This window comes from Rhineura floridana, chromosome 9, assembly GCF_030035675.1.
Source record: "Rhineura floridana isolate rRhiFlo1 chromosome 9, rRhiFlo1.hap2, whole genome shotgun sequence".
NCBI lineage: Eukaryota > Metazoa > Chordata > Lepidosauria > Squamata > Rhineuridae > Rhineura > Rhineura floridana.
Window position 1 is genome coordinate 40772296 of NC_084488.1, and position 27722 is coordinate 40800017.

The following is a 27722-nucleotide window of genomic DNA, read 5'->3' on the forward strand; positions in this document are numbered from 1 at the left end:
AACTGCATCATTCATGCACTAAAGAGAGGTACTGGTAGACTTGGGGGTGCCCTACAGTTTGCAGAAGCATTAAAAATGGGGGGGGGACTAGGAAAGGGAAAGCCCCAAAACAGTCCACTGGCCAATAAGCACACTTAGGCTGCAGTCCAATACACACTTACCTGGGAGTAAGTCCCATTGAACCCGATGGAGCTTATTTCTGAGTAGATATGTATTGGATTGCAGCTTAAGTGTGCTTATTGGCCATGGAACTGATGTGTGATGGAATGCTCCAGATAAATAAGGGTGACTAATGGAAATGTAGACGCATTCCTAAAAGTGGTAAGAAAGGAGGGCTGCCAAAAATGTGAACGGAGTTGCATCTCTTACATCGATGGGGGGAAATTGAGGGAGTTCAAATGAATGGGATAATAGAAGGAAGGCAAGGGAGGAAGCCATCTGCAAGTTACCAGTTCAGACTTCTGGCAGGAGTGATCTGCCCCTCCCTAGGCAGGGGAGGAGAGAGAACGGGATGGCTCCATCCACCACTGGGGTGTGGCCCTCAATGAATTGCACTCAAGGGAATTTGACCCGCCTCAGAAAAGGTTCCCTAGCTCCATCCTGTACTTGTTACATATATTTTCTTGTGATAATGCAGAAGTACCTTCAAATGACTCGACTAGGTTTGTTTCTTTTAGAGTCTTGAATGGGGAAAATAAATATCACAGCATAATACTTAATCCCCCCCCCGTTATGGGGCTTATCTGCATGGTGGTTTACTGTGTATTTGCTGCTACTCATATCTCTTAATTTGCATATTTCACATAACATTGCCAGCAAACAGAAGCTATCACGGTTTCCCCCCTGTAAATACATAGTGTTATGAGCATGGGGGTTGGAACGGATGATCCCTGTGGGTCCCCTTTCCAGCCTCTGATTTGGAATCCTGTTCCTTGGAATGAAGAACTAGCTCTGCTGGTCAGATGAGTCTCTTTTGTTAAGATAATAGACTAGCCAGGTAGGATAATGGGTCTATCAGTTGCCCAGCAGCTGCGGAATGATCCAGGAAGATCCTTTTGTCATTGAAACTCTTCAGGAGAGCCTCTTCCCCCCCCCCCCAAGCCTAGGAGAGGTTTTTGTGTTTTTAGTTGTGTCTAGAGAAAGGCTGGTGACTGAAGGCAGGCAGAGAGACTGGCTCTCTGCACCATAGCATTTGGGGTGCCTCCTGTAATACAGATGGAAAAGCTGGATATTGGACTGCTGATGCCATGAACCCCCTCCATCTTAAGCTCAGGTTGGAATGTGTGTAAATAAACAAACCATATTTCATAAAGACACTGCAGTCTCTGCTGACCTTCTTCCCAAAGGAAACCAAACCCTGGATGAGCACAGGGACCCCAGAAATCTCACCGCTCAGAGATTGGGGAGGCGTGCCACTATACTAACCCAATCTGCTGAAAAGATGAAAAGTGGAAAAATACATCTCCACTCTGCTCCATTAATGGTTGCAGACACTTTGCTTCAATGTTTTTCGGAGGATGTGTCAATTGTTACTTGTTCATACACCCCTTTCCATGCCCGCTATATCCTCCTTTGTTTCATTTTGTTTCCTGTGGGTTGACAAGCAACTTCTGGCTGCTCTCCTCCGTTCTGCTGGCCTTTTTTAGGTTGCTGCAAAAAACCACAGGGGGCAGAATACTGATAGTGTTCGACAGGTATTTACTGCAACGAGCAGCCCCACTTCTTGGCAGATGAATGGTACCGTTATTTTTTTTCTTTCCCCCCTAACTTGTGTGCAAAAGTGTAATATTGCTCAAACAAATGTTTGTACTTTCAGCTGTAGTCACATAGGTGGCATCGCCTATTTCTCCCTTATTTCCAGACAAACAGTGGGGAGGTGGTTATTTTTTTCTCTTTCCCCCCTAACTTGTGCACAAAAGTGTAATACTGCTCAAACAAAGGTTTGTACTTCCAGCTATATCGACTCAAAATAAACTTGTTCACCTAGTTTCTTTGTAGTTGCCATGCTGGGTACCCGATTTAACATATCTTAAGGAAGGAGACTATCTGGTGGTGCATTAGGAGACTAGTCCTTGAATCTCAGCTTGCTGGGGCACTTAAGTAGCTTTTGTCAGCACAACATATTACAATTGCTAAAATGGGAATAAAATCAATTCCTTTGCCCACAAAGACCATTGGCCATTCAGACAAGGTACAGTGGGGAACAAAGCTTCAGAACTCCTGATCTAGAGCGTTTAATGCCAATTTTGGTTTCTCCACCCATGGAATATAAATGGAGGGAGGTGTGTTCTCTCCACCCCCCTTTTGCCACCATTTTTTTTGGGGGGGGGTTCCCTGGGCTTTTTTGAAAGGAATCTACTGCAGCTGGTAGTTCCCTAGCAACCAGAGGGAGTGGAAATATAAAATTAGAGGGTGTGGTTATTAGGAAACTGCGTGATTGATCCTTCATCGAGGAAGGACTGGTGTGTGAATTGAAAAGACCATGTTTGCAACTAGCACTGAGCACTTGCTGCAGACAGTGTAAATAGGAAATGGATGTAAAAACAGTGTCTTTAGTCCAAAGTAATGCTCCTGTGTGGATAAGCCCAGGGTCAGAACTATGAAAACTAAGTAACTTTCCACAAATCATATAATGTATGTAATTTACCTGTCTGGGTCCCAGTGTTGGAGTGAGCCTGGGCAATGTCCCAACAGTTGGGCATTTACCTCGGACTCTAGGGTCAGTCACCACATTTATCCATAAACTCATCAGGTTGCAGGAGCTGCATCCTCTTTGGCTAGTGCAGGATAGTATAGCTAGAGCTTTGGAAAGGTCCCAGAAGCAGGACGAATCAGAGCCTGGAAAGTTACAAGCACAGTTTTGGTTGTCTCTCCTGTGAGTAACCCTCTACAATTTCCCTTGTTGGATACCTCTTATAGTCAGGCACCTCCTGTCTTCTAGCCAGCCATCTTGATCCCAAAGCTGTAACAGATATACCTGTATGGACTCTAAAGGGAGAAACTACTTATCGACAAAGCAAACACCCCTAAAAATAACAGTTTACTTGTGATTGGATATCCATTTCCAGAAACCTGGTGGCTAGAAAATTGAATTGTTGGTGAATCCCAACAATTCCAAACCCCACAATGACACTTAAAAGCGGTATTTTAATAAAATAACTGAATAAAAGAGTAAGTTAAGAGGATATGCTATATTACTAACGGCTGCATGTTTTCATTAGGTTGCAAATGCTGAGGAACTAAAAAAAACAAAATTGAAAAATGTACAGGTAAACAGATTTTTGTATCTTCTTTAATTGTATGTATTCTGCCCCACTCCTGAGGTTTGTATACATACTGTATTAGGGCATTTCATTGAATTAGAGTTAGACTTCAGTGGTAGAATTGCTGTGAAATTCACCAGAGAAGGAGACTGCCTCTCAACTATCACTTCGATTAAAACAACCATATGTGGGAACAGTTCGTGTTCTTTGGAGGGGAGGGGAGGGGAGGGATGCAGCCTCCTTCTGCCTCCAAGATAAACATTGTGGGGAATGAGTTTGGCACTGAGACATGCTGGTTTCAGTGGTGTGCTCTTTTGGAGCCCATATTTTCCCTGCATGGTTGTTTTGGAGTGAGTGGGAAGACTCAGTTTCCATTCTTGAGGTGACTGTCACAGAAAAAAAATTTTGGAATCGGAGACAGCACACCAAAGGGTATGCTGCTTCTGTGCTTAATTGTTATTGGTTGAATTGTGTTTAGCCAACACGTTTAATCACCCTCGTCAAGTGTAGTGCCTATGTGCTGCCTCCGGTCCTGAGGATATTCCCTGTCAGCAGAAGCAAGTACCCATTCAGTGCCCATTGATGCAGCCAATTTATGAAAGACGGCCGGGGAGGGAGGATGTCTTATACCTAAATGCTGGATTTTCCTGCATAGCTCTGGGGTCTAACTATAGGAGTCCTTTCTGGCCCTCTTCCTCCTGCCATTTTGGTATTCAAGAACAATATTTGCTATTTCATACATTGAAATGAGTGGGGGATCTCCGGCCTCTGGGCCAATCATGCCCCCCCCCCGGGGTCTAATTTGGCCCATGAGCCTGTTTTCCCACACTGAAAGGGAGGGGGTTTGAAAGCATGCCCCCATCCTAGGCAGATTGTAGCATGCCTTCAGTCCGCTCTGCATTTGACAGTTCACTTTGAAGTCCAGAAAATTGAGACTTCAAAGGGAAGCATCACCTGATGTCAGATGATTGACAGGTGTGTGGCTCACCAGGGGTTGAGATGAAGAGCTGGCCCTCTGGCCAGAAAAGGTTCCCCACCCGTGAGTTAAAAAGTGCAAGTAGGTTATGTTTTTTCAGAGAATATTAATCTGAGACAAAAGTTTTATTCTCTTGTCGTACGGTGGTGGACAAGCCGCTAAAAATAAAAACAGCAGCACTAAATACCAGTATTCCTAATTGGCAGATATTCCTTTTAGATAAAGAGCATTCTGTCCTTCTATATTGGACAGCCAACTTAACAAAATTAATTGGTGTATTTCTTGAAAAATGCACCTTTTATATAGCATACTACAGGTCTTTCAGTGTGGCCTTTGCTACAGAGGGGATTGGCATCCTCTGTTCCCCCCCCCCGTGCATAAAGTTATGCATTCATCCACCTACCCACGTGTGCCCCTGAGATGCATTGCAGAGAAGATGCATGAGATGCATTGCAAAAGAAGATGCATAATCTGCACCTCTTGTTCACACATAAGCTACCAGCCTTTCCATTTTGAACAGTGCTAGACCACTGAATCGTGTTTCACCACTGCCATCATAAGGATCCCTGTTTCCATCAATACATATAGTCAGAGTTGGAAAAGATTGAAATGAAAAACCTATTTTGCATTTTTTAAAAATGTATTGTCATACTTGCAATGACAATTAGATTTCCTTTCAGTAAATATCACGTATCCCACAATATATTTATTTTATTTATTAAAAGATTTTAAAATCACCCTTCATCAATTACATAGCGGACATATTCCAATTCCTTTAAAATTACCAGTTCTGTCACTCACTATGTGTGCAGTTGAATATCCAGTAAAGGAAATGGAATTTAGTCATTTTGGGGTCCAAATATGGCCTGTTTCCTCATGTTATGAACTTGGATAGAAACAAAAATCTATTAAAATATGTAATACAGAATACGTTCATTTTATGCTGCACAGAGTGCAGTGGAGTTTCTGCAGTGTTGAAGAGTATAACTAGGAGAACAAACAATTCAGGACTGAGTTTTTGGGTGATAGCTAATGTTAGTCATACTCTGAGTAGACTCATTGAAATCAGTGCATGTTTCTTCAGTGGGTTTACTCTGAGCTTGACTTACTTGGATATTGCCCTTTGTGTATTTGCTTTTTAATTTTAAAACATATTTATTGGCATTACAGATGGTGAGAGCAACAAATAAGAAAAGGCAGCGTTTGATAGAACTTAAAGAAGAACTAATTAAGTATGTTCGCATTGGTTAAAATGTTACATAAAATAACCTGGCAATAAATGTTAGGTTTGTATAAATTTCAGGCATAGCTCAAAAAGCTTCCTATGTCTGAAATGCTTTCTTATGCCATACCAATCATATGCTCATTTGTGCATGCTTCATTATATTCTGTAATATTTTGTGTTAAAACATGTAGTGATTTATGTAGTACAAATTAATCTTGATAGAGAAGAATTCTCTTAGATCACTGTTCTCCTTATCCTAGTTGTACTTCTCAACACTGGGAAGCTTCATAAATGCAATTCAAGACCACTTGTATTTTCAATGTTTTTTTAAGTTGGGTCTTTGTGGAGTCTCATGTGGGGTTAGTACCTGTGCACACCAACATTTTAGAAAATTGTAGAGCGCAGGAGCTGGCACTCATCCCTCCTCCCAAGTTGGTGGAACAAGCTCTATACCCATGCCTCAATGGGCATATCTCTTACAACTGAGCAAGTGTTAGAGAAATGTTCTTGAGACAGCTTTAAAAAAAATGTCCTTAGCTTTTTGCTTAAGTTTTGTTGTCTTAGTAGTTCTGTGAGTTGTGAGAGTCCATTGTTGCTGAGAATTTGTCATTGAGGCTGCCTCCTCATGGACTTGAACTGTTTGCCATTGTATGGTGCTATGGTTTCTTACAGTGCTGTAATTGCTGCAATAATGGGAATTGCAGTTGCTCTGATACACTACATGATTTTAATGTCCAGATCATTCTGTCTTATTCAGAGGGAGAACTTCCAGTTTTACTGGAATCTACCCCTGCATTGTGCCATGACAGCATTGTACCTATACTTTGCAGCCTATCTTTGCCCCAGCTGGGATCATTCCTCAAAGGAACTATGTTGATTGCTGTTGGGCTTTCTCTCTTCAAGGTCAGGAGGACAGTTTCAGGAGGCTTCTCCTCCAGCACCAGCAAACTAGGAATTCTGATCCAGAGTCAATGGGGCTTCTTCCAATAGTCACCAGACAACATCCTTCTAAAGGAAGGCTTTAACAGGGCTCATTGTCTTTCAGTGAGCCTGATTTTAAAAAAAACAACTCACAAACAGTGCTATGTTTCTCAGCATAAAGAAAGAGGGAAAGGCTGAAGATGAATTCCTCAGCCAGGCTATGCCTACCCAAGCTTCATCTCAGCCAGCCAGTAGAAGTGGAGAAAGTTTCCTTCAGGGTCTTTACCACCCTGCTTAATAATCCGAGCTGACTGTGTGTTAGAGCTACCTCCCCAGTACCATCCAGAAAACAGAAAAGTTCCTCAACCATATTCCCGCCAGCCATTTTCTCCCATTATAAGGAGGCGAGTGACAGAGATGGCTTCCTGTCAGAATTCCCAAGGGCAGGAAAGTAGTCCAGCAGGTGAATAAACTCAGGTACTATTTCAGTTTGGTTAAATTCCCATACGTGTGTCTGCACAAACATCATGAAGAAGGATGTTGGATTGCTTACTTTTAACTGATGTTCTTTGAGTGGTCGTCTGTTGGCCCGCTGGGAGGGCGGGGGTGCGCTTCCAATCCTTGAGTGGGCTCTGCCTGCGTGAAGGGAAAGACAAGCTCCCATTCTATCATATTTACTATTTGCTGTTGAATGCCCTGGGATAGTTTTGGGGTGAAGGGCTGTTTAGAAATATAATGAATGAATGAATGAATCTCTGGCTCAAGAGCTTCCCTAAAACATCGCTCTGCAAAGGTGAAGAACCCATATGAGACTGCACAGATCACTTGAATGTTAATTTATCTGTACTATCTGCATCAGCAATTATAAAGAGAACTTCTCTTTTTAGTAGAGCTAAGTAGCTTATCAAGGCATGATGCTCACACACTTACATTTTGCAGAACTGAACCACAGCTGAAAAAATTGGAGAGAGAATATGCTGAACTAAAAGGAAAAATATCATCTCTCAGGAATGCAGTTCAGTTGGTGACCAATTTAAAGGAACTTCAGCAAAAATATGTTAATATCAGAAAGGAAAACCCACAAGAAAAAGTAGTAGTAAGTACATGTTTAATGGTTACTCTACATTATTTCATTACTTAAGCAGAGCAATCCTAATTGCGGCGGGAGAGGGAGAATCCATGGTGGAGAAACCACTAAAGTCCTGCCATGTTCATTCTGCCAGGGTTGATTGTGTAGGTAGCTTTTAACTCCCCCCCCCCATCCTGTGCCACTCCATCCTTTTCTCTTGTATTTTCTCTCCCATTGATTCCAAACTGGTTCCCCAACTCCAGGGATGCTGTATTCCTGCCCCTCATTGCAGGGGCACATCCAGAGAAAGAGGGGGTTTAGATCCAGCAGATCCAAAGCCTCCCTGATCCACCCTTGGGGCCATTCCCCTCTGTCCACTTAGAGGGAGATCTACTATATCCTATGGACCCTGGGAATGCCCTTCCAGTAATTGTAGGATTGCACCCTTAATTTTCTGTGCTTAGTAGGAACAACATTACATTTATGCTTAGCTGCTATAGATTGCTTTGTTAATTTAAAGGTGTTCTGGCATTTCACTTGAGTGAAGTAATTTTGCTAACAGACTACTGCTGCCGTAACTTCTACGATCTCCAGACAATAGGTTTGTATTCTCTGTTGGGTGTCTTCAAGTGGGGTTAGCTCCTCCTGTCACTTGAAGCAGGAAATTCTGTGTTTTCAGAGGAAGTTTAGTCTCCCTTCTTGTTGAAGCCTCAGTTTGTTTCCTTTTTGTTCGGAGCAGACCACAAACAGCTCTTGTAACGTTCCTCCCCTGGCACCACCTGCCAGGCTCCCACCAGGGAGAAACGTGGTTTTTATTTTTTCTTTAGCTCACGCTACTGCTAGGCAGCACCACCAGTCACTCTCTGTAAACAATACTGCTAGAGACTTCGCCTTAGTCTCCCTTCTGGCTTTGTGTCTGGGTGCACTTGCAGGCCACAACCCCCCTGTATCTTTGTGCCAATAAAGCATACAGCCCTGGGTTGCTCTGGATACTTGATGATACACTATCTCTTCACCGCTGCCACCATTTGATACTGTTTCTCCGCCTTGGTAAATACCCTGCCCACCCTTCTGGTCTGTGAAAGCCCCAGCCAAGGATCAGGCTTTTGGTAAACCAATAGAATATTTATTTATAAACACCAGGAAATAACAAGATTGTGTAAGGTATGTTTAACAAGCGTATGGTTTCATATAGTGTTGCTCTTTATGTTTCTGGTCATATATATATTGCCTAAATATCAGCCAAATACAATCCAAGCCTCCCTCAGAACTCTGCCAACCAACTCCTCCAAAATCCCTCTCATCAACCAACCAACCTCCTCAACAACTCCCCCACAAAACAGAACCCTGAACCGTCATCCTCTCATTTATACCTTCAGCCATTCAAACACTCAGCCAATAATCATACAGTATTCTCCAGCATTCTAGCCCATGTACTCCCCCCTCTCGCTCAGTCACTTACCATATATCACTTAATAAACCCGCACTTACCATATTTACAGATATTAAAATACAGGGACATCACAGCTCTCCCCAGTATTCTGTCTCCTCTCACTCAGATGTGTGATTCTATTGTCCTCTCTGGATTCTTTTTTGGTGATTTCTTAATTCTTTGTGTGCTGACTTACCCCTGCTTCTGGTCTTCATTCCATTTTTTTTAAAAAACAAAACAAAAAACCCTCCTAGGTGGAACTAGGAGCAGAAGGGTTAGGGGTAGTAGTAGGGGTTGGAGAGAAAAAAAATGGTGTATTGAGTTGTTCTGTATGCTCCAGAGGTAAGATTTTGGAATACTGAAAACCCAACTTGCTTCAGTTTCAAGAGAATGGTGTGCAAGTTCTGTTATGTGCAATGGAATGTCAAACTGGCATATCCTCATCCTGCATCTGTTGCTCAACAGAATTCTAAACAAAGTAAGTCTGACACCTTTTTTACTGTATAATCTTAAAAGGGAGGGTAAATGTGAGATGATGTGGTGTGACATATCAGGAAGGGACTCTGCACTTCTGAATTTGCCACTAGGCTACTGACCCAACCTGGATCAGGCGGCTGAATCTGATCACCTGGAGACTGAAAAGCAACCGTTTTTCAGTCTGCTGAAAAAATCAGTTCGCTTGACAATGTGATAGCCGTGATCCTGGCATCTAGACATTCTTATACAATAAGAATCTGTAAGTTTTACCTGTTTGGCATTTCTCCATTGGTGCAGGGCTTTATTCAAAGAAAGTTCCTTTCCTTCTTCCAAAGCACCTTCTCTTGGGATTAAAGCCTAACATGCTCCACAGGCAAGTATCTTCTCTCTCCTCAGTTCTCATGGCACCACTCCAAGCCACTTGGATCACATCCCCTTTGCAAAAGGTTACTCCAAGGGGCAACCTTAATAAGTCCATGTGTTAACATTGTTTTCTGACCTGGAGTTACCCAGTTATGCTGAGGACAAAATTTTATATTGCTACTTTTGCTAGATGGATCAAGGCATGCGTGTTCCTAGCATACCACATGCTCCTATTTTTGAAATGTGCAGGGTAGCCACGCGATCCACAACTAACAGATTCATCCAACATTGTATAATAAACTTACATACCTTAGCTGAGACACATTTGGACAGAGGTGCCATACAATGTTTCCTTCCTTGTAGGCAGCCACACTTCCCACCCCAAATACACCAGCTATAACATATCCCATTTGGAGACATTCAACATTTATGGGAGAAGAAACCATTGGTATTACCGTGAAAGGTGTTTCTCCTAGGTGTCTCCAAGGTCACACTATCACTGAGACCTGTTGCCTCCAGTAAGGCCTTGCATTGTATTTGCTTTTCTGTACTGTTGTGCTGTGTCAACTGAGGTTTCATTTGCTTGGCCATGGAATGGAACTGAGGCTTCAGCAGGAAGGGAGAACTAACAACATCCGTTTGAAGTCAAGAGTTTCCTGTGTTTGGGTGAGACGCTGAACTCGCTTGGGGACATCTTAACAACCAAGGAGAAATACCTTTCACAGTAAGACCCAATTTTTCTTTCTTTGCAGATATTTAACAGCAGAAGTTTCCTTAATTATGTACTAGTGACTGAGAACACTGTAGTTCACAGGGTCAGTAAGTAAAGAATGCTGCCTTATAGTAATATTGCTTTCCCTCTTTTCTATAGTATGGTGTCTCCAGCCTTCCTGCACTTCTGATGGAATCACGAAGAATTTTAAGAGCTGAAAGTCATTTTCAAAATATCAACTCAAAATTGCAACACATTTTGGATTCACAAACAGAGAACTAGACATACTTCATACAAACTTTACCGTATTGTATTTGAAATATACTGAAACCTAGTAGTAGTATCTTAGTTAAAGCAGGAAATCTGAATATTCTTTTTCAAATAAGTGTACCTCATTAAGTGGCGGTATCATTGGTAATTTTAGTATTATTATCCTAGCTTAGCATAAAAATAAAGCTGGAGGTAAACGAACTAGTGGGATAGGACAGATAACTGAATCTGAAAAATACAAACCTTGATAGTTTTTTTAAAAAAAACCTGTTGGGCTCACTGCTGTGCTGTCAAGCCTAACACAATGTATTCCCTGATCTTTCTTCTCTCGCTCACATTGTATGAAAGAAGCAAACGTCCCAGCAAGAAGGTAGAACCACTTTCTTCCTAACATGTTTTAGTCTGTATCACAGTCACTCTTTCTGCCAGGAGGACAAGTGGCACTATAGACTGCATATAAATGCCTCTTTTCTCCTTCAAGAGGTGTGGGAAGCGGCAGCAGCAGAGGCAAAAGTGTACCTCATGGGGGCAGGATACATTACTTACTATGTATAAAATAAGAGCAACACTTCTACAAAGGCCATCTTTTTGTGGGGGGTAACTAATACAGGTAATGGTGCATACCGTTTTTCTTAAAGCTTCTTTTAAGCCCTTAATGGATTCCTCCTAAAGCAAAAGCAAATAAACAGACCTATCTATGAACTCTCTACTAAGTTATCATTTTACTGTATCATATTGCTGTTATGACAACTCCCATCAAGACTACAGCTCCCACTGGCAAGGCCAGTGGTCCCAGATGATTGGAACTGGAGTCTAACATCTGGAGGGCAGCATGTTGGCTACCGCTTGGCTAGAGTAATGTATAAATTACATTAAGCTGCTATACACTAGCATTAAAACAGAAATGTTAATAATGATAGCGTAAAGAGAAAAACAGTCTGAAGTGAAAAAGGAAGCTTATCCACTTTTCTGTCAATCCTGCATTCCCACTTATGCAGAACAGTGAATCCAAAGTATGACTCCAGTTATTACACAGATTGCTTTTTATACTATGATAACTTTATTCATTTGAATCTTTCACCATACTAAGCCACTTCCAGAATTAAAAGGGAGCCTATTTCATTGGCATTTTGGCGGTGGTTAAGCAAAGTCCTTTTTCTGCCCCAGAAGTCACCTTCTAAGGGGTGAGTAATAATAATGTGTATCTTGGTCTTTAGCAACCATGGTAACCATTTAGAATTTGTTTTCTGTGAATAGCTGATACTATTGTCATCTTTCAAGAAACAAAGTTGGTAACTACTGCCAGCAGGACTACTTCAGCAAATGCTTTTTATACAGCAATATCCAACTTATTAAGTAAATGAGTTATTCCTTGATTTCATCCCCTTTGTGTTTTGAAGCATCTACTAGGAGTTCATCAGGTATTTCATCTATAATCCAGGGCTGAAAAGTATCAGCAGCTTCAGCTAGTTCCACATCCTCAACAGCTTCCAGAAAACAGATGTCGGTCTCATCATCCCATTTGACACCTGAACTTTTCTTGATGTTTGGCTCTCTAGTTTCTTGTGCTGCAGTTAAAGATTTTCTGTCTGACAAGCCTGCAAGACCATGGTATACATTTGCTTTTTCTTCAATGTTCCCATTTTCATCCATTATATATACATATTCTTCATCCTTTAAAGCAAACAATGATTTCAAAATAAATACACTTATTTGGAGATGTTAACTTTTAATCAGGTTTTGAAATTATATTCCACACAATCCCCCTGCCCCCCTACACACATTAACTTAAGTTGTCAGAGCTGCTGCAATCTAAGCAAGGCAGCTGGGCTGTCCTTATAATTCTACAGAGAAGCATGGTCTCCCAAGGAGTATTCATATATAGTAGAAGTAGTTATTATTATACATTTATTATTATTTAAATTTATATCCTGCCCTTCTGCACTCCTACTGGGAGGAAGGGCAGGATATAAATTTAAATAATAAACTAAACTAAACTACTCTAAAACAGCATAAAAACAGACTTTGAAATATATTAAAAGAAAACATCTTTAAAAATACCTTTTTTAAAAAAGCTTGAAAAATATCTTAAAAAGCAATTCCAACACAGATGCAGCCTAGGATAAGGTCTCTACTTAAAAGACTTTTTGAAAGAGGAAGGTCTTAAGTAGGTGCTAAAAAGATAAGAGATGGTGCCTGTCTAATATTTAAGGGAAGGGAATTCCAAAAGGTAGGTGCCACTACACCAAAGGTCTGCTTCCTATGTTGTGCCAAACGACCTCCTGATAAGATGGTATCTGCAGGAGGCCCTCACCTGCAGAGCGCAGTGATCGACTGAGCATATAAGGGGTAAGACAATATTTCAGGTATCCTGGTTCCAAGCTGTATAGGGCTTTGTACACCAAAACCAGAACCTTGAACTTAGCCTGGTAGCTAATGGGCAGCCAGTGCAATTCTTTCAGCAGCAAGGTGACATGTTGTTGATACCCTGCCCTTGTCAGCAGTCGTGCTGCTGCATTTTGCACCAGCTGCAGCTTCCAGACCAACCTCAAGTACAGCCCCCACAGAATGCATTACAGTAATCCAACCTAGTTGCAAAAGCTCTTAAATCATGCCTGCTTTGGTGCTGAGAGCTATAAGTAAAAGTTACAAACTATCTGCAACCTGACCAACAGTATGTACTGCCTGTTGAAGCCTTGCTTAAATAGGGAAGAGCTATGCCTCAATGGGTAACTTTCTAATATGCTGGTCTCTGCAAGATCCTAAATGCACATGGCTAAGAGGATATTTTACAGCTGAGATGTTTCATATTCAGTTGAGTCACCAAGTGTTCACAGATCAAGTTGTCATGTGTACACCAGCTCAGAAGCCTGCTTCATCTGTTATGCTAGTTAATCTATTTTTAAAAAAAATTGTTATGGAGAGATGGTTCACACCAATTGAAGTGGAAAGGGTGCTATTCCACATGGTCAAAACAGCTGCAGTGTGGCTCAGACATATTTTCAAAGTGTTAGATGAAAAGCCAGATACAATACTCCTCTACAGGGGGTACTCTTGCAGCTTGTGCCCCAGCAACATAACCCTATAATACACATTTGGTCATTTAGTATTGTTGGTGAGAGAGGAGTGTCAAACACAACTCTGCTCAGACAGGACATTCTGTTTTTCTAAACAGACAGCACATTTTTGCACCATACTTTCTAACCTAGCTCATGGTGTAGCAAGAGCTATCTGCATCTGTAAATATCCGTATTTTTGACAACGCCAATTCTATCAACATGACACAAAGTCTTATTATTTAGTTCCCTCAGTTTCAGTGGGATGGGCTTCCTTGGCAGTTGTACAAGACTGCAGCCTAAGGGAAATTCAGGGTTAAGTATGACTAACAAGAAAGCATGAATATGTAAGCAATATTCACATTCCGCACTCACAATGAGGATGCATCAATTTTCAATTCTATGGACATGCATGAAAAACAGATACAAATTGAAAGAAGTTAAGTGGGTATGAACTTGTGTAAATTTAATAATTTACAACAACATTAAAGCTGTACCGGAAATCCTAGTTTTATTTTAAAAGTAGGCCTAGAAAATCACAAATTGTCTTTTGTGTAGATGAAAAATGAGCATGCATCTCATTTTCTAAACTGCTTACTACAGAACAGGTCTTTCCTAGGATATAGCCAAAGCATTTCAGTATTGTGTTGTGAGAAAGACCTACCTCTTTGAAAAGGAATGGAAGACATATTTCAGCTGGTAAAGGAAAACCTATGTTAGATACAAAGAGTTTATATTAATTATAATACATTTAAAATTAGTAACTATAATACTGTAGGTTATATAACAAGTACTCACATTCTGACTTGAAGTTTTCTGCTCTGCAAATAGGGTCATGGCATTTTTGATACCAATTCTCACTTTTCAAATCTATTACAATCCTTGAAATAATAGATTTAAGTATTAAAGAAGCAGTTTAGTTAAGTTACAGTCAATAAGAGTGATCTTAATTGCTATATTTTGCAGCCCTGCCTAAATAAATAACTTTGCATAAAAGGTACTACTAGTTTTACTGTAACAGTCCTTGATGTATTATTGACTCTGACCTGGAGACTCTCAGCCTGATCTAACAGACCTCCTCAACTACACTCAACAGGATGCGGAAAATCAGTATGGCCGAACCTGATGCTCCTCCTGCAGTTGCCCAATAGGTGAGTAACACTCTCAGTAAACACAGCAGAGGGTGCACAGTCTCTTGATGTAAGCCTAGTTCCCAGGTGACTGTGAAGTATCTTGAAAATATTAGTTAAATTTAGTTGGATTTTTCAAACCAACCTACTGAAGGTGAGAGGTAGTCAACAAACCAATCATCATTTACAGATGAGCTGTACTATCTGTGGAGAGGTGTCAGCGTGTTCCAAATGTACTTACAATTATTCTTCAGACCTTCCTGCTCAATGCAGGAAGACAAGGGGCACTGGAGGGGCCAGGCCAATATGTACAGCCCCACCCCCATCTCAGATAAGAGTTTAAGAACACTCAGAAAGGGATTCAGATAGTCAGAAATCAGGAATTTAATCTCTCCTCAGATATGGTTCAGAAAAGCCAGGAATGACCAAGGACCTACCTAGGAACAAGTCTAAGTGAACCCATAGGACTTTGCTTTTTAGGAAAACAAGATGCACATGCATGCAGTTTAACACATACTTAGGAAGTTCATGAAGTCATACTCGAGATACTGAGTAAAGACTACCACCAGCATGAATGTTACCATTCTCTATATGCTGATGTGCATCAAATTGTATCTTACTGATTCTTATCAAAGCAAAATTGTAATTAATGTTAATGTAAGTCTGTATCATAAAGACATTCTAGTGAAATGGTGCTTTTAGGTTTACCAAAACCTATGTAATATTTTCCTAAAAGTAATTTAATTACACATACATTATATTGTTACTTTTATGAGCTCTGTCAATATTCCTACACCACCGATACTTGGAGATGTCATATACAAGAAGCTGTTCAAGAGAAAAATAGCTCCATCTTCTTATCTCTGGGAAAAAACAAGACATTCAGTTTCCTAAACAATTTCAATAGCTTTAGAAACACCACCTCCTACAAAAATATTCCTTACCTCCTTGAACACCATCTTTACTGACTAAAGAGAGAACAAAGTTATCAATTTCTGGGTAAGGTGAACAGTGATATCCTCCTATGGGATCTATAAAAAATTGAAAATATTAACAACTTATTCTTCCATAGCACATAGCAACTAAGAAATAATATATGAACAGTATAAGGAACCCAATTAGAGCCTCATTGCCTTGGTTTCTATACCAAAGCCATTTCTAGCTTGACCAAGTGCATTCTAATGGAATGAGATTGTCAGATGTGTCATAATAACATTATAGTAATCACTGTGGCAGGGCAATCCAAAACTGCCAGGCAGCCATGTAGTGTGACAGAGCTGCAGAGCCATTGCCACATCTGCATCCCTGATGTTAACTGGGAGGCAAAACCTCCTGCAAGCTACTGTTGCCTAGTGTTGGTGCACCAATCAGGTCTGATGCCTTCAAGTGGGGTCAGCGCTCAGGATCCAGCAAATCCCAGTCTCAGCCCCTTCCTGCCCCCAGAATATCCTGGCTATTGCCAGCAGATGGAACCATGCTAGCATCACTCTGCTAGCAGAGTCCAGTGGAGCTGTTCTGGGCTAGGTGGAAGGAGACAACCCCCCAGCATGGCATATTACACGCATGGATTGCACCCTAAGTTGATACGTACTTCATTTAGGAAAGCTAAACTGAGTCTTCTCCATTCCAAGTCTGCATTGAAAAAGCAGTAAAATCTAACTTCCTTTTCATATCTGGCCTTGTCCTCAGCAACATTACAAATTAATCTTGTTTAGAAGTACATTTCTCACAATTTTAAGTTTTAACAACTCGATCATTCTGAAAACCTTTATGTTGAACTTAGGCCCCCATCTGCACTACACCTTTAAAGCTGTATCATACCATTCCTGCCTACCCTCAAAGAATCCTGGGAACTGTAGTTTGTTAAGCGTGCCGAGAGTTATTAGATCTCTATTCTCCTCACAGAGCTACAGTTTTGTAATGGCTTAACAGTCAATCCCTCTTCCCAGGGAATTCTGAGAATTGTAACTCTGTGAAGGCAAAGGGGGTTTATGAATAACACTCAACACCCTTAAGAAATTACAGCTTCCAGGATTCTTTGGGGGAAGCCATGACTGTTTAAAATAGTGCTTTACATGTATAGTGCAGATGGGGCCTCACTCTTGGATTGTCTTTGTGTAAATTAGACTGTAATGACTAATGGCTGCAACAATAAAAATCTGACTGACTGTTATTCCTCTCGTATGCAACAAGGTTTAATCCAGGGGTTCCCAACCTGTGGCCACAGCTTCATTCAGGTGGTCTGCAGTATGTCTGGATGTGTGGTTAAAGATGGCAAACAGCATATCCATTTTTAACTGTATTTGCATTGCTTCTTGGATTGTATCATAATTTGAATTCTATAGAATTCAAGTTGTAATACAGTAAAAGCAATCAAAGTACAATGAAAAATCATACAGCATCTAGCACAACGCATTCCAGATCACTCAGATCATCTGTAGGAGTGCTGTTGTCCTCCATGTTACAGAGGCCCAGCTGGCCTCAACCAGAAGTCAGGCATTTAGTGCTGCTAGTCCCATGCTGTGGAACATTCTTCAGATTCAGCAGGCATCCTTGCTTTTGACTTTCACACATCTGCTGAAGGCTTTTTTATGCCAGCAGACCTATACAGTTGTTTAAATCTTGAGTAGCCAGTCATTTTAATGATTGCTCTGTATAGCTTTTAAAGTTTTGAAAGTTTTTGTTGCTGTACACAGCCCTGATGTCTAATGAGAAGGTGTTAGATGAATACTTTTATAAATAAAGAACAATTGCTCCAACAGGCAGAAAAATAATTAATTGGTCTGCCTAGGCTCTCAGTAATTTTCAAGTGGTCCATGGGGGGAGAAGGTTTGGGAACCACTGGTTTAATGAATTACTTGTGAAAGCTTACAAAAAATTAAATTGTAGATATTTAGTGTACATAATACTGTTTGAAATAAGATACACTTCAGGTATATAACTATACTCGTTTTCACAGCTGGATGCTGATTTTTTTTTTTAATTTTTAAATGCAATAACATTATTTCCAAAATTGAAGTTAAAATTAATGTTAATAGAATTACCAGGACAGCTTTTTGAAACATTGCCATCTAAATTCATGGACTTTTCTCTTGTCTCCTTTGGGTTGTCACAGGACAAAATTTTTAAACTGTCTGAAAATCTGAGAAGAAACAAATTTGGGGAAAAAATCTTAGACTTGCAGGACACAAGTATGTTTTTTCCAGCCACCCTTCTGTGCTTTGTGATCATAACTTTCCACACTACACTCATATTCTCTTTCCACACTATAACCACACAAAACCTTTGAGAAGCAATCACAAATCACTACAAAAATGACAAGTATACATGGGGGGGGCATGAGAAGAGGAAATCATCTTCCTTATACCAACCACCTTCCCAGATCCAGACAGCTAGATGAGAGGACAGCTGTTCAAGCCAAGAAGCTTGATAGCACCTCAATTGGCAGAAAAAAAGTCATTCGCTATATTTACAATTGCCTGCACTTCTTGGAATCAACAACCACAAGCCAATCTAACAATTTAGTGTGTTTAAGGGTACCAGTTTCAATTCATGTAAGTATGCTTACACTCTCTTGGATAGTAGCAAAGTAACTCCAAAACCTCCAGGATTCCAAGCAGAGAGCGACTGGCATACATATAAATTGCTCATTACTGTTGCAAGTGAAAGAATGAACATCCTCAGTAATCACTAAGAAGTATTAGGAAAATTAATTTAACATTCCAATTAAAATGATATTACCTTACATCACATATCAAAGAGGAAAGGAAATACTGCTCTTCTATACAAGAATTCTTTACTGGTTTAGGAACAAATCTGTTATCTTCAGCAATGTCCAAAACCACAGAGCTTCCTGCTTTTGATGATTTATATAACCGGAAGTTTCTGTTCTTTGTATATACTCCTAGTGAAAAAAAAGTCATTCGCTATATTTACAATTGCCTGCACTTCTTGGAATCAACAACCACAAGCCAATCTAACAATTTAGTGTGTTTAAGGGTACCAGTTTCAATTCATGTAAGTATGCTTACACTCTCTTGGATAGTAGCCCTGAATCACTGGATGCCTTTTAGATATAGAAATAGTAAGCCAACAAATTATATGATCTATCAAACAGTAAAAGATTCTCCTTTGCATGACAATTAGCGACTGCACATGGGAGAGCTTTTTTCCTTGTTACAAGCATGCAGTGGAATGATGAATGAATTAAATCATATCAGTCAGAAATATGTTTAGTAAGATTTCAAAATTCAAATTTGAATTCTGAACATTTCAAATTTAACTTTGTGAATTGCTTTTTTAAAAAATATGTTGATGTGTTTTAAGACAATACTCATCAATTTACCAAGATCATTATTTTTATTCCTTTGCCCCCAATGTTGAAGGATGTAATCATAAGCGGGGAGGGGGGGCAATGCAAAAACAGGTCTACCACCTTATCTAATGCCTTGCTGGGCTCAGGACTTTTTTTAAAAATCAGCCATTAAAAAAAAAAAAAACCATTAGAAACCATGAGAGGGATAGAATTAGTTGCACTGAGGAGCATGACAAAATCCCACACACTGTCCAGGTTGGGGGCATGTCAGAAGCCCAGGTGACTTTGGATCCACGTGCCTGCCCCCAACGCATCTGCTGTTGGACCCTAGTGACAGAGGTGTCTGATGTTGTTTGGGCCAGGGCTTCAAATGAGCTAGGGATGGCAGAAAGGAAGGCTCCAACATCGGATTTCCTTCTTGGCCATTGGAGAAATAGATTCAGTCTATTCTATGACCTAAGGGCCCATAGGCTTATACCTTACATCTAAAAGTATCTAGAACTGGGAATAATGAAAAAAGTAACAAAATATAAATCAGAATGTATGCGAGTTTGAGGTAGGATAATTTGCTTATTTAATATTCTAAAATTCATTTCAGCTCTTATCTAGATATCTTGTTTCCCATGTATAGACTTTTCATAAAAAGTTAATATGTTTATCCATAATTCTAGGAGATGTACATGTAGAGTTTTAGCACAAAAATGCTAGTAAAACTCATACCTCTTCTTGTGATCTTGGGTTGCAATACTGGGCTATTTTATTTTTAAAATATGTTTAAAATATTTGTAGGCATCTTTAAGGGTAAAAACTTCTTAAGGTTTCACAGTAAAATAAAAGAGAACCAATATAAACCAAGTTTATGTAATTAATAAAACCCAGCAGTAACACTAAAAAATACAGTACAGCTCCAATATCTAAAACATAATGTTGATAGTCTTGTTTATAATTAAGTAAACTAAAGTTCAGCTTAAGGGAAAGCAGGGAGAACAGGTGAGTTTTTGGAGTTCTCCTCAAAAAACATCCTGACGTGATGTGAGCTGTGAGATCCCAGTAGGGAATGAGTTCTGGGAGCACTACAGAGAATGCCCTCTCCCATTCTCATTCCATTGGCTAGATGAACTAATGGTCTGATTATATGTAATACAGCTTTGGATGCTCATATATCCAGCAACTTGAAAAAATGGGTAAATAAAGGATGATTGTGTTCCTTACTGCAGCCTTTCTCAACCTTTGGGTCCCCTGATGTTGCTGGACTAAGCAGTTCCCATCATTCCTGGCCATTACCCATGCTGTTTGAGACTGATGGGAGTTGTAGTCCAACAACATCTGGGGAACCAAAGGCTGGGAAAGACTGCTTATTATATCCTCCCCACATATGGGATTCCTCTACAGCTGTCCCTCGTCTCCCGTTGACAGCCTTCACATGAGAGCTGCACATACCCAATGTCATGCATACAACAGAGACCAGATCAGGGCCACAGTTTTCAGGACCCATTGCTATTCAGCACACAAGAACATGTACTAAGATAAGCCCTTTTGAGTAATTTTAAAATTACTTTAGGACTGGGGCAAGCAACCAATTGCCAAAAGGCTCCTTAAAGCACTGCTGTGCAACCCATAATTTCTTCTATGCAGTCAACTTGAAATACATGTCCAAAGGCTACAACAGGGGTATACAGTCAATGTGGTGCCATCCAGACACTGTTGGACTTTGCACCCATCTATGATGCCCCTGTATTTTGATAACTGTAAATATGGTAAGTGCGGGTTTATTAGAGTAAATGAGGTAAGTGGATTGAGTGAGAGGGGGGAGTACATGGGCTAGAATGCTGGAGAATGCTGTATGATGATTGGCTGAGCGTTTGAGTGGCTGGAGGTATAAATGAGAGGATGACAGCGGAGAGGGGTGGTTGTTGAGGGTCAGTTGTTGTGGGCTGGAGTTGGTTGTGGGTTGGATTATATTTGGCTGGTATTGAGGCAGATTATATATGACTAGAAACATAAAGAGGAACACAATATATGAAACCATACACTTGTTAAATATACCTTAAGTAATCTTGTTATTTCCTGGTGTTTATAAATAAATATTTTCTTGGTTTACCAAAAGCCTGGTCCTTGGCTGGGGCTTGCACAGACCAGAAGGGTGGGCAGGGCATTTACCAAGGCGAAGAGACAGTATCAAATGGTGGCAGCGGTGAAGAGATAGTGTATCATCAAGTATCCAGGGCAACCCGGGGCTGTATGCTTTATAGGCACAAAGATACAGGGGGGTTGTGGCCTGCAAGGGCACCCAGACACAACGTAACAATAAGCCAGAATGGGACTAACGCAAAGTCCTAAGGCAATATTGTGAAACAGGGAGTGGCTGGTGGTGCTGCCTAGCAGTGGGATCTTGTGAGATCTGTGCTAGAGCCAGTGAGAGAACAAATAAAACCCAGGATCCTGACTGGAGGGACCTGACAGATGGTGGTCTGAGGTGGGATCCTCACACCATCATCCCTGACCACTAGCCATGCTGGCTAGGGTTGAGGAGAGTTGTAGTCCAACAATATTTGGAGCACACCACGGCTACCTCTGAGTTAGAGGTACGCAGATTTTCACATATACCTGCTAGCCCTCCTGTTAAGCCATAAAAAGTTTCCAGTTTCTTCATATATGTCAAAACAATATTACCAGTGAGTGGTATATGAAATGTATATTTACCAAGATCTACAAACAGTTGCTTTGCTCCCTGTTTGCCAGTCACTATTAGAAAAGAAAGATCTGGATTTTCTTTCCACTGTAACTGTCCATTTTCCAGTGCTTTCTGAGAACTCAGTTTCCAACTTTGAGATACATCCTTGGTTACTGTCTGGTTTTCAAAAAGGCTAGGCAAATCAATGGTAGCTTTGCAACACTGAGAAAGAGAAACCATCTGTTTTTCTCGAACCATTGCATCTCTACTCTTAGTTAAAAGAGCACCAGGTTGAAAAATTGTTCGTAAAAAATTACCTAAAAAATAGAATAGGGAAAAACAGAATAGATCAACATTAGGAAAGTTAACAGTATTTTTAAAATCTTATTTTCTATTGAAAAATGTTTCAGACCTAAGAATTAACAAGCAATTGCCTGCCTAATAGGAAATACTGAATCTAGTAAAGTTGGGGCAGGGGGAGGGAGAGACAAAGCAGCATGTAAACTGCCAATTCCTTTTCCATCTCATCTTACTAGGTAGCAGTTTCTCATGCTCCCAGTCTGGTGGTGTAGAACACAGGCAAAAGCATAAGAAGCATCCTAAAACATCAGCGAGCATACAGCAGCCACACCAAACTAAGTCAGCCATGAGGACCAGGGTACCAGCACAGATAAAAACAACTTACACTCTGAAACTGTAAACTGGAAGTACTAAATCAATGCATTATTATTTAGACTTTTTGTTAAAGGTGCTAAAGATGGTTCTCCTCCCCTTCACCCCCATTTTATCCTCTCAACAATCCTTGCTGTGGAAGGGGGTGCCACAGCATCTGATTGTCCTGATGCACAACCTATACTCTGGACAAAAGGCTACTGTAAGGACATAATATGGAGAAACCAATTGGTTCCCAATAGGAAAGGGTGTGAGACGGGTGTATTTTATCACCCTATTTGTTTAACCTACATGCAGAACATATGCGGAAAGCGGGATTGGACCAAGATGAAGGACGTGTGAAAATTGGAGGTAGAAATATCAATAATTTAGATATGCAGACGATACCATACTACTAACAGAAACCAGTAATGATTTGAAACAAATGCTGATGAAAGTTAAAGAGGAAAGCACAAAAGCAGGACTACAGCTAAACGTCAAAAAGACTAAAGTAATGACAACAGAAGAGTTATGTAACTTTAGAGTTGACAATGAGGACATTGAACTTGTCAGGGATTATCAATACCTTGGCACAGTCACTAACCAAAATGGAGATAACACTCAAGGAATCAGAAGAAGGCTAGGACTGGGGAGGGCAGCTATGAGAGAACTAGAAAAGGTCCACAAATGCAAAGATGTATCACTGAACACTAAAGTCACGATCATTCAGACCATGGTATTCCCAATGTCTATGTATGGATGTGAAAGTTGGACAATGAAAAAAGCGGGTAAGAGAAAGATCAACTCCTTTGAAATGTAGTGTTGGAGGAGAGCTTTGCGCATACCATGGACTGCGAAAAAGACAAATAATTGGGTGTTAGAACAAATTAAAGCAGAACTATCACTAGAAGCTAAAATGATGAAACTGAGGTTATCATGCTTTGGACACATCATGAGAAGACATGATTCACTATAAAATACCATAATGGTGGGGAAAACAGAAGGGAGCAGAAAAAGAGGAAGACCAAACAAGAGATGGATTGATTCCATAAAGGAAGCCACAGAGCTGACTTACAAGATCTGAACAGGGCAGTTCATGACAGATGCTATTGGACGTCACTGATTCATAGGGTCGCCATAAGTCGTAATCAACACAAAGGCACATAACGACAACATATATCCACTACTTTAAAATAGTTGCAAATCAATTTTGCATTCATTTGAAATTGTTTATACTTACCTATGTGAATATTATTCTTAAATGCAGCATCATGGAGCTGAAATATTAAGTGACAACTAAATTTTTCATCAGTGCTGGAATCCAAATTCAAAATATCTTCAACTGAACATTTTATTCCATAGCGTTCGTCTATTTTTTTACAAACAAACTGAAAGACAGTGGCATTCTTTAACAGTTTGTCCCATTTATTATTATTTATTAAACTTGTTAGTCACTTATTATGCAAAAAATCTCCAAGCAACTTACAACATATTTGAAATATTAACATAAGTAAAAATATATTATAATATGAAGAAATTTAAAACACCTGACATACAAGATTAAAACCCACAAAAAGGATTCTACCCTGTTTCACCACCCATATATATAGCTTCATTTCATAGCTTTTAGAAATACTGAAGTGTGAGTTCTTAAAGCCTCCTCCCAGATGTTGGTGTCTTAAAATAGAACATTTTAAATCTCTGTATCTTCCTGCAGTAACAATATCTATAAATATACACATTTTACATCTTCAATAACTACAAAGATAAGGAAAAGCCAAATAAATAGTCCTATCCTATATAGATGGTAAAGAAGTCCTCCCTCCACCCGTCTCAGAGGTACTTACTTTCACATATTGGCCATGGGAAGAGGGGGTTGCCAATTTCAAGCAGCAGCCCCTTCTGCTTCATGGAATGATGCTCTGGCGAGTCCCCTAGGCTTTGGGAGAAGGTTTTTAAGGGGTACAGCAAGCTACAGGGAGGCTCTGCGCATACATAGTGAGTTACGCATAGCCCTTTGATTCTTGGCCAATCCATTTAAGATGTAATGATAGTCCTTTATAACACAGGGAAAATGTAACTATTACATAAATTGGGTGTTTTCAATCCCTCTTTTTTGTCAAGCCACACTTCAAATGTTTTAGGCCTCATCCCCAGTCCATCTTTTCCTCAGTACGTGGGAAGTTAAACACAGTATCCTTCTTTCCAGTACACTCTTCATCCAGCCTCAAACCCAAACCTTTCGCTTCTGTCATAACTGCATATCCGACCACTATATAGTGGACCAAAGTACTAGTGCTGCGGGCTCAGGCAGCTGCTGTTTTGCCCAGTGTGCTCCAACTTTCATACTGTCCACTAAATGTCTTATTCTCACTAGGACACTAGGCACTCCACTTCGGTAAATAAAAGTATTATATGTTACTTGAAATTTCCAAGTACCAAGTCCTGATGTCTAATATGGAAGTTAAATTACTGCTCCCACTATGCTCCCCCACCCATGATAACGCTACTTCACAAGTGCTTAGACTGAACAGAAAGACTATAGTGTAGGTGTAGGGAACGTTTGGCCCTCCAGATGCTGGTGAACTACAACTACTATCATCCCTAGCCACTGGCCATGCTGGGGCTTACAGGAGTTGTAGTTCAGCATCATCTGGAGGGCCAAAGGTTCCCCACACCTGCCATAGCAGGTTTTGCCCAATACCCTGCAAGATTAGGGTCTTAGATTTAAAGCTAATAGATGACTGTATGGCATTTGTTTGAAAATTACCAAAGAACAAGATTCTATTGCGTCTCTTGGCAGCTTATTCCATTGTTTAAATGCTGTTATACTTACCACATTTCCCCTAACGTTTAACCTAAATCTATATTCCTTATTATTCTTTAATACTACATCTATTAATATTACATCTATTAATATTACCTCTATTAAGTCTGCTACCATCTGATTCCCATCAGCTCCTTGATTTGCTGGTATGTAGAATTCTAAATCAAAGTAAAGTTTGCAAACAGCTTCTTCTGGAATAACTTCATAACAATGCATAAGACTTGTTTCACAATGTTTGCTAGAGTAAAGGAAGAATAATAGTAATTATATTCATTGCAATTACAACTAACAAATTACAAGAAATATTCCAAATTCTTTTTAATGAAACTGCATTTACTTTACATTACTCTTGTGCTGCATGCACATTATAACATCTGTGAAACGGAAATGGATTCCTCTCAAAGGCCAGAGACAAACACCTTTTTATTTTCTAGATAAATCTTTAGGATGGTATTCAGCTATGTCCTACTCAGAGTAGACCTACTGAACTTAATAGACATAACTTAGGTTCATAAATTTCAATGGATCTAACTCTGAATAGGACTTAGCTGAATACAACCCATAGTATTATGTTAGACAGCTAGATGGATACAGCTGTTATCATAAAATGTGGCATTAAGAACTCCATTAGAAGATAATTAGTTTTGCAATATCGTCAATTATTGTCTGCTCCAAAAATAGGTCCTGGTTCCTTATGGGTAAGATTTTGCAAAAAAAATTACACTTTTGAGGAGCACAATAGTACAAAGATGGGCTCACTCAGCCAGCACATGCAAGTAAAATTGAACAAGTGTTGCCACAAAATTATACTAGAGGTGAACTAATATTATCACAGATGTTGTGTGCTACAGCAATAAGAATGTTTGCAAGTGAGGCCAAGGCCCAGAAAATGTACCTACATTTTTCTTGGCTTTTCAGCAGGTGCCCCTATAATAGCTGCAGTTCCTCTTTGAACTCTTATGACAGATTCTAAACCTGCTGTTTTAATTTACAAGAGATGTAAAAGGAAGACTGATACTATTGAAGCACTTCTGAGAAAGAAACTCAGAAAGATCAGGAGCACCCAATTCTCTATCTTGGCCATGTTATCTCTCTGCTAAAATACAAAAATGATTTGGTTATAAATTGTGTTGAAAAAAAATGCCCTTACCTAAGTTTGATTTAACTAACTTTACTAAATTTTCCACACTAAAACATAGCCAAATAAAATCTATTCAGGTGAAATGTTCAATTAGCTGTATCATTTATTACTTCATAGGTACGGCTTTGACTGTATAGAACTCAGTTATAATTTATTACCATAATTTTAGGATTTCAGCCATAATAATTGCACTGACTAATGGATTACAACAGTAACAATTTGCTACATCAATATGCCGTTTGCAAGGTTAAGAAACCTCTGGATAAGTGGACAGAGCAGAGGCATTCCGCTGTACTACTTTTAAGAAATTCCTACAATCGGTTTCATAATGGTGAAGCAATCTTACTGCAGTGTTCACAGAAAGTCTATAATGTTCTAACAGCTAGACTGAATTGGAGCTTAATAAGAAGTTGAATTATAAATGTTGTCATGATCTGTCACTTTGGAAAAAACAAATGGATCCAGACTTCGCTCTCACTGGCAGGTGCATCCCAAGCAGAGTTCTACTCAAGAGGCACTCTGGGTGGCAGAAGGGAGTGAATAAACTTGTACAGATTCCCAATTCCCCCTTGTGCTCTCTGAAAATCTGTCCCACAAAGTTGGGGAACCTATCTGAACACTGTGGAAAGTGATGCTGGGGACTGCAGGAGGAACTCAGCAAAAGCTGTTGCCCCGTTTCTACCACAGGGATTCCTCTGCTGGATCAAAGGTTTTAGGTAGCAGCCCTTCCATTCACAGAGGGCGACCATAAATTGTAATGGCTGCAATTCTACACACATTTACATAAGAGTAAGCTCAATTTAACATAATGGGACTTGATTCCAAGGAAACATACACAGGTTTGGCTGCATCTATATAAAGTTATAAATTACCCTGAGTACACTCTTGGTCCTTGTTTTCACATACTTACCTATAATAAAACCAAAGCTCTGTATATGTTGTCACAAGATAAAACCTTTGCTTGTTTTCAGTATTCTTTTCCAAAGCAAAAACATGAACATCCTTTTAAAATAATAATAAAAATATCAATCAACAAATCAAAGTAGCCAAAGCCATTTAGGGACTTTAGTCCCATGTTCATGTTTCACTTCCAATGCACTCCTCCTACACTCTAGAGCTAACCACACGCATGCACAAAGGCCAAGTGTGACCAAAGAATGGTGACAGCAGTGAGTCTGTGTGTGAAAAGCAAGTAGGTAGGTCAGTTGCTTGTCCCATAG

At 40.0% G+C, this 27722-nt stretch overlaps 2 protein-coding genes across 12 annotated transcripts in view; one reads left to right on the forward strand and one right to left on the reverse strand.

Annotated features, from left to right (window-relative positions):
• The window catches only part of CENPU (centromere protein U), a 30150-nt gene extending 17709 nt beyond the window's left edge, over positions 1 to 12441 (forward strand). For 4 of the 5 annotated variants that reach the window (XM_061583850.1, XM_061583845.1, XM_061583846.1 and 1 more), the window contains 4 exons: positions 3222 to 3269; positions 5410 to 5471; positions 7325 to 7481; positions 10598 to 12441. In XM_061583850.1, coding sequence (XP_061439834.1) covers positions 3222 to 3269; positions 5410 to 5471; positions 7325 to 7481; positions 10598 to 10720 — 390 coding nt within the window. In that variant the 3' untranslated portion in view covers positions 10721 to 12441. Of the gene's footprint in view, positions 1 to 3221; positions 3270 to 5409; positions 5472 to 7324; positions 7482 to 9660; positions 9737 to 10597 lie in introns of all 5 variants that reach the window. The other variant, XM_061583849.1, reaches the window with a different exon arrangement.
• PRIMPOL (primase and DNA directed polymerase) overlaps positions 11756 to 27722 on the reverse strand; it is a 37782-nt gene continuing 21815 nt past the window's right edge. For 3 of the 7 annotated variants that reach the window (XM_061583839.1, XM_061583840.1, XM_061583838.1), the window contains 11 exons: positions 27413 to 27504; positions 25458 to 25599; positions 23775 to 23922; positions 21913 to 22200; positions 18636 to 18798; positions 17939 to 18036; positions 15839 to 15925; positions 15649 to 15757; positions 14563 to 14645; positions 14429 to 14475; positions 11757 to 12382 (listed from right to left, as the gene is read on the reverse strand). In XM_061583839.1, the coding sequence (XP_061439823.1) occupies positions 12074 to 12382; positions 14429 to 14475; positions 14563 to 14645; positions 15649 to 15757; positions 15839 to 15925; positions 17939 to 18036; positions 18636 to 18798; positions 21913 to 22200; positions 23775 to 23922; positions 25458 to 25599; positions 27413 to 27504 (1566 nt within the window). In that variant the 3' untranslated portion in view covers positions 11757 to 12073. Of the gene's footprint in view, positions 12383 to 14428; positions 14476 to 14562; positions 14646 to 15648; positions 15758 to 15838; positions 15926 to 17938; positions 18037 to 18635; positions 18799 to 21912; positions 22201 to 23774; positions 23923 to 25457; positions 25600 to 27412; positions 27505 to 27722 lie in introns of all 7 variants that reach the window. The other 4 variants (XM_061583841.1, XM_061583842.1, XM_061583843.1 and 1 more) reach the window with 3 other exon arrangements.